The sequence below is a fragment of the Rhododendron vialii genome, chromosome 4a, assembly GCF_030253575.1.
Source record: "Rhododendron vialii isolate Sample 1 chromosome 4a, ASM3025357v1".
Lineage (NCBI taxonomy): Eukaryota > Viridiplantae > Streptophyta > Magnoliopsida > Ericales > Ericaceae > Rhododendron > Rhododendron vialii.
In genome coordinates this window covers 42,422,675-42,429,759 of record NC_080560.1, presented here as the reverse complement: position 1 = coordinate 42,429,759, position 7,085 = coordinate 42,422,675, and the positions used below count along the sequence as shown (strand labels likewise).

The 7,085-nt window shown below is 32.3% G+C and overlaps 1 protein-coding gene across 1 annotated transcript; it reads left to right on the top strand.

Annotated features, from left to right (window-relative positions):
- Positions 1 to 214: 214 nt before the first annotated feature.
- LOC131324575 (major allergen Pru ar 1-like) lies at positions 215 to 1,397 on the top strand. Its single transcript, XM_058356580.1, has 2 exons — positions 215 to 710; positions 895 to 1,397. The coding sequence occupies exons 1-2, from the start codon at positions 527 to 529 to the stop codon at positions 1,182 to 1,184; spliced, it is 474 nt and encodes a 157-aa protein (XP_058212563.1). The 5' UTR covers positions 215 to 526; the 3' UTR covers positions 1,185 to 1,397.
- Positions 1,398 to 7,085: the final 5,688 nt, after the last annotated feature.

Sequence of the window (7,085 nt, the reverse complement as noted above, 5' to 3'; positions counted from 1 at the left end):
CATCTTATCCTGTTCTTCATCAGTTTTTTTTTTTTTTTTGGCGGATCTTGATATTTTACTTGAGTTGCTGATTGTAGTTACCTAAAATTAAAAAATATGCAAGCCGTCAGCCCACTTCTAAAAGAAGAGTCTGGCCACACAAGAGCGACTTGTTCATGCTCTAACAGTTTAAGCTTTTACATATACGCGTAAACGATCAAGAAATAAACATTGGAAAAACCATTTCTCTTTTCGGGTCAGAAGACTTTATTCCAGTAGCTTATTTTTGTGTGAATTTTTTTTCTTAATATCTACTCTGACCACCGCCCACTGATGATGTTTAGAATTCAAATGATTCATCTGTTCGAATTTTCTTTAATCTTGTTATTTGTTTGAAATTGAATAGTCCACAGCCAACAAAGGGAGCTAACCCTATGAATATTTCCTCTTGTTCTCCCATTTCCCTACAAATTAATCCTTAATTCCTACTCTTCTTCTTCTTCTTCTTCTTCATTTTCTGCCTTCTAAGTTCATTCCGATCATCATCATGGCTCCCATCACTTACGATATGGAGGTCACTTCCTCAATCCTGCCAGCCAAGATGTTCAAGGCCTTTGTCCTTGACCGCGACACCCTCATCCCCAAGGTCCTCCCACAGGCCATCAAGAGTGTGGACACCCTCCAAGGAGATGGCGGAGCTGGAACCATCAAGCTCACCACTTTCAGCGAAGGTTAGTTTACTCTGTTCTTTCTTTTGACCATATTATAGTACATGACAAAATTTTGTTCCTTCCATATATGCCATATATTCAGGCATATATAAAGGTTGAATTTAGTAAGATGCAAGTAACCAACAAGCTCAATTTGGAATGATATTGTATTAACAAAGCTGCTTTTTAAATCTCCCATATGCAGGTAGCAAACACAAGTGTGTGAAACACAAGGTTGATGCCGTCGACAAAGAGAACTTCACATACAGTTACAGCATCATCGAAGGTGATGCTTTGGACTGTTTCGAGTCAATCTCTTACCACATCAAGATTGTACCCTCTCCCGATGGAGGATCCATCTGCCAGAACAGGAGCATCTACTGCCCCAAAGGTGATAACAAAGTCACAGAAGAGGAAATCAAGTCTGGCAAAGATAAGGCTTCAAGCATCTTCAAGGCTGTCGAGGCCTATTTCTTGGCAAATCCTGATTGCTAAACTACTAATTAATGCTTAGTTCTCGGATTCCAACTTGAGAACTTGAGATATGTATTACAATGGGTGTGCCTTTACTCCTTTTTTTTTTTTCTTGAGAGGAAGTGCCTTTAGCTAAAGGCGTGGTTTTCGGTTGCTGTTGTTTGCCACTTTCAGTCAATAAGAAAGACTGTGTAAAGTTGTCTTTCATCCGGAGTTGTAATTCAGAAAGTTATCAATTAATGTGGTGTTAATCTTTTTTTGTGGAATCCTCCTTAATCTAAGGGGTTGCACTGGTTGAAACTTGAGATCATACTTAGCAGAAAGATATTGATGTAGATGGCCATATTGCCAATATCAGTTAAGTTGAGTAAAAGACTCACAAAGCAAGTAGTGTATATATAGTCTTGTTGGCCTTCTGGATAGCTCGATTGGGTTTGAGTTTAACTGCGGCCGTAGTTTGCTTTTGGACAATATCTAGGACTGTTCTCAACAGTTCCATGTAGCCATAGATCCTGTTCTGAAACTGTGCCAAAAAAAATACATGAACCGTAAGTTTATATAGAGGAAATACAAAGCACTACTCATTCTTCACTGCCATTACTATAAAGTATGGCTATGAAAGTTTAATGCATGTAAACAGCATTTAGATGACGATGGAGAGAAAAGAGGTACCAAAAACAAAGAAAAAAAGGGGGGGGGGGGGGGGGGGGGGGGGGGGGGGGGGTGTCGCGGTAAGGAAAAATTAATTAAAAGTACAATATTGGACTATTGTACAGGGGCAACCGGGGTATGGAAATTTATTACATAGCCTCCAAAAAAGGAGAACCAAACTCTGCCTGTGTGCATGAACTTTTCTCTTCTTTTTTTTTTTCTTTCTTTTGCCCGATTGTATGAACTTTTCTTTCCAAGAACAGAATTCAGCTTGGCTATTAAAAAAATCCTATGCGGGATTAATTCAGCTAGGCTATTAAAAAAACCCTATTCGGAATTAATTTTGCGAAGGCAAAATACCCCGGAGTTGAGAGGGTTTTCCTTGACAGACCCAAATTGAGAACTTCTAACATGAACAACAAAACAAATCTTGTCTAAAATAGTCGCAAAAGGCAAGGCCTTTGAAGCTATGGTACACAGGGTATACCGTATGTCTAAATTATGACAATTTGTGATTTTCATTATGCCGATTTTTGATTTTCTAATGCATATTTTTTATGCTAGTTACGACATCTACTTCAAAATTTACCTGTTGAACAAGTCATTAGCAGATTACTCATAGTTAAAAAATATTGTTATTATATAACCATAAGTATTCGTACCAGAAACCATAATACTTGTACCAAAACCAAATATATGTATACAATATCACAAATTAAATAATGATACCCACAAATATTATGACAACACTATAAATTGGCATTATCTTACCACAATGAGTCGTACCAAAAATTCTTTGACACGTATGATATTCCATAACAAAATCAAAATATGTCGTACCAGAATCAACAATTGTTATACCCAAACAAAATACATTTGTAAAATACCACAAATTCAGTAAAATAACCAAATTTGTAATGACAATACCTAAAATTGTTATTTTCTTATCACAACGTGTCGTATCAAAAGAAAACATATTTAAATACTACAAATTATATAACAAATCATAATTGTTATGACAATACCATAATTTGGCATTTTCATGCCCACAACTGTCATAGCAAAGGAAATTGATTAAAATATTTTGTAACAAGTCCAAAATACCACAAATTCAGTAATATAACCAAATTTGTTATGACAATACCATAAATTAACGTTTTCAAATCCACAACTTGTCATATAAAAAAAATTCAATCGAAATGTTCAGTTAACGATAGTTATAATTAGCAAAATACCAAATCACAAATTCAGTAATATAACCAAATTTGTTATGACAACACCATAAATTGACATTTTCATACCCACAACATGTCATATAAAAAAATTCAATCGAAATGTTCAATTAACGATAGTTATAATTAGCAAAATACCAAACTACAAATTCAGTAATATAACCAAATTTGTTATGACAATACAAAAAATTGACGTTTTTATACCCTTAACGGGTCATATGAAAAAAATTCAATCGGAATGTTCAGTTAACGATAGTTATAATCAACAAAATACCAAATCATAAATTCAGTAATATAACCAAATTTGTTATGACAACACCATAAATTAACTTTTTCATACTCATAACGTGTCGTATAAAAAAATTCAATCAGAATATTCAGTTAACGATAGTTATAATCGGCAAAATACCATACCATAACTAAACGTCGTTAGCGAGTATTTTTAGAATGATCGATCATAACTGTTAGAATATCAAGTCACACGATATTTAGCATTGTCACCAAAATTAGATATCGCAACTGCGTAATCGAAAAAATTTAATGTATCCAGATACAAGAATGAAGTTGATCACTTATCATTAGACCCTTAATTAGACAAAAAAATCTTTTTACTATTGAATTCGGGTGCCGATGAAAGGGCTTTCTAAACCCTATCGAGCCAAAAAATTATGTGGATTATTTAATCAACAAATATAACGAAATCAATGGTTTTGATCGTCATTATTGTGTCGCGGTTGCAAGTCAACCGTACATTCAGTTACAACAGAGAAATTGGTTTTATATCAAGTATATTAAATGCACAATTCTAAATGTTCTTTTGGTACGACACATTGTGGTAAGAAAATGCCAATTTTTTGTGTTGTCATAACAATTATGGTTATGTTATATAATTTGCAGTATTTTACAAATGAGGGAGAGAGAGAGAGTCAAAAAAGAGAGAATAACCTATTACCTGCTAAGCCATTTTTTCATTTTATTAATTGATTTAATAAATAGGTGGTCTGGATTATTCACTTTTAAATCCAAGGGTTTAAAATCATGGTGCGTATGGTACACTCCCTAATAAGGAGTGTGTACCATAGGACTACCCGGCGGAGGAAATGGCTTGTTTGCTGTCAAGGTTTTGACTCCAGAGGTAGAGTCCAAATAATCGCAACCGTCGGATATTATTTTTAATCGTCTAGATTTGTTTTGATATTCTTACAGGCAAGAATATACTTTTACCGGTAAAAATATTCAATAAATCTGAATTACTAATTGTCAATATGAACGGTCTGCAAAGAAGCCGGAAGCCGAACCTCTTGAAAAACTATCCAGTTCCTCTCTTGCCATATATATTAAGCCATAGCAACCCAAGCAAGGTAGTTAGGTTTAATCCAAACTTATCATCCACAAAAGGGTAGTCCTATGGTACACACCCCTTATTAGGGGTGTACCGTACGCATCATAATTTTAAACCCTTGAATTTCAAAGTAAATAATCCGGACCACCAATTTATTAAATCAATTTATAAAATAAAAAAAGGGCTTAGCAGGTAACAGGTTGTTCTCTCCTCATTGACTTTTTCTCCCTCTCTCTCATGTGTAAAATACTACAAATTATATAACATAACCACAATTATTATGACAACACAAAATATTGACACTTTCTTACCACAATGTGTTGTACCAAAAGAAATTGATCAAAAGATACTAGATACAAGACCAAAATATATCGCAGCACAATCAATAATTATTATACCCAAGCAAGATACATGTCTAAAATATCACAAATTAAATATTGTATAACTTAACATCCTAACAGTCCTAATCGATCATTTTAAAAATACACTCACTAACGACATTTAGACTGTACAGTCAATTTATAGTATTTGGTATGAAATCTAGTCTTCTGTTGTAGTTGAATGTAATGTAGCCATGCGACTGTGACACAATAATGACGATCAAATCCGTTGAATTTTTTATGTTTGTTGATTAAGTCACCTACGTAAATTTTTGTCTCAATCAGGTTTAGAAAGCTCCATCATCGGCAGGAAAATTGAATAATAGAATGATATTTTCCATCCAATTAAGTGTCTAGCTATAAGCCATCAACTTCATTCTTGGTACGAATGACCTAATTAATATTATGTAAAAGACAAACGATTTTGATAAAATAAAAAATAAAATAAAATAAACACCTTACGTGGGGCTCAGATGGTGCATTATTATATTTTAATGTTGTATTGAAATTGAACGACGAGATTTGTTGAAGTATGAAACTTTAAGAACTAACTATGTAATTTATCCTAAAAAATAATAACATTCTTTTAAAAAAAATAGGAACGAAGGGTGTAAGACTTGAACCCCAGATCTTTTAGATAAATGTTCAAATTTCAACACTTTATCACTATGGTACACAATTAAGAATTTGTAATTCTAAAGGCTATTAATTATATAATATTTTCTTGTATGTTGGGACTTTATTTTCAGGCTAAAAATTTGAGAAGACAGAGACCTTAAATGCTTCCGTCCTAGTGCTGGGCCTACACTTGTAGATCATATTATAGCCTATGTCATTGGTGTAAATCAATATGTCGACTATAATATTTTTTTTGAAAGAAAGTACAATGACAATAAATTTACAAAATTATTTAGATTTTACTTCCACGACCTAGTTCCAAGGATCACCATTAAATTTTGATTGGTATGCATAGGGTGAAGGTTTGACACCGATCCATGTGTCAAATATATAGTGCCAATTGTTAAGTGCACCGCCCTGAATATTAATAAGATTGGGTATTAATATAATTAATTTCACCAATTACAAAAAGGGGAGTAATTTTCACACTCTATTTTTTGATATTCACACTTATTTTTTTGTACTCCATTTTAGTGTCGAAAGTGTATGCATTTGAGACAGTAGGATAATTATTTTTTTAGTGACCTCTCATTTTCCACAAAGGAATTTTAATTTTTTGAATTAAATTTTGTAGAGAAAGAATTTGATTTAGACAATATTTTGAGAGGAAATTGTAGTTGTATTCAAAAATTTGGATATAATACTTACTTTTTGGTGAATTTCTTGGATGAAAATTTTGTGCGAGAACTTCATTTTTAGTTTAAATTATTGAGGTATTGTGTAGGGGAAAATAAGAATTTGAAAAAATCGTATGGAGGGAATCAAAAATTAAGATAATATGGTGAAAATTTTAAAATTATGTGGTAGGAATTGAAATAATTAGTGGTATTGTATTTTGCCAATTATAACTATCGTTTACTGAACATTCCGATTGAATTTTTTTTATACGACACGTTGTTAGTATGAAAACGCCAATTTATGGTGTTGTCATAACAAATTTGGTTATATTACTGAATTTGTGGTATGATATTTTGTTAATTATAACTATCGTTAATTGAACATTCTGATTGAATTTTTTTATACGACACGGTTTGGGTATGAAAACGTCAATTTATGGTGTTGTCATAACAAATTTGGTTATATTACTGAATTTGAGATATTTTAGACATGTGTTATTACGGAATATTTTAATTAATTTCCTTTGGTACGACATATTGTGGTAAGAAAACATCAATTTATGGTATTGTCATAATAATTATGGTTTATTATATAATTTGTGCTATTTAAATATGTTTTCTTTTGATACAACACATTGTGTTAAGAAAATGACAATTTTAGGTGTTGTCATAATAACTGTGGTTATTTTATAAAATTTGTGGCATTTTACAAATATTTTTGGCTTGAGTATAACAATTGTTGATTCTGGTACGACATATTTTGATTTTGTCACGGAATATCATACGAGTCAAAAAAAATTGGTACGATTCATTGTGGTAAGATAATGCCAATTTATGGTGTTGTTATAACATTTGTGGGTAACATTATTTAATTTTTGATATTGTATGCATATATTTGGTTAGGGTACAAGTATTATGGATTTCGGTACGAATAATTATGGTTACATAATAACAATATTTTTTAATTATGGGTAACCTGCTAATGACCTATTAAACAGGTAAATTTTAATGTACAAGTCGTG

Excerpts from the sequence above, each read along its gene's own strand:
- LOC131324575 (XM_058356580.1), top strand. The coding sequence starts at position 527 with ATGGCTCCCATCACTTACGATATGGAGGTCACTTCCTCAATCCTGCCA. Across the intron at positions 711-894 it reads GCTCACCACTTTCAGCGAAG|GTAGCAAACACAAGTGTGTG; the intron begins GTTAGTTTACTC and ends TCCCATATGCAG.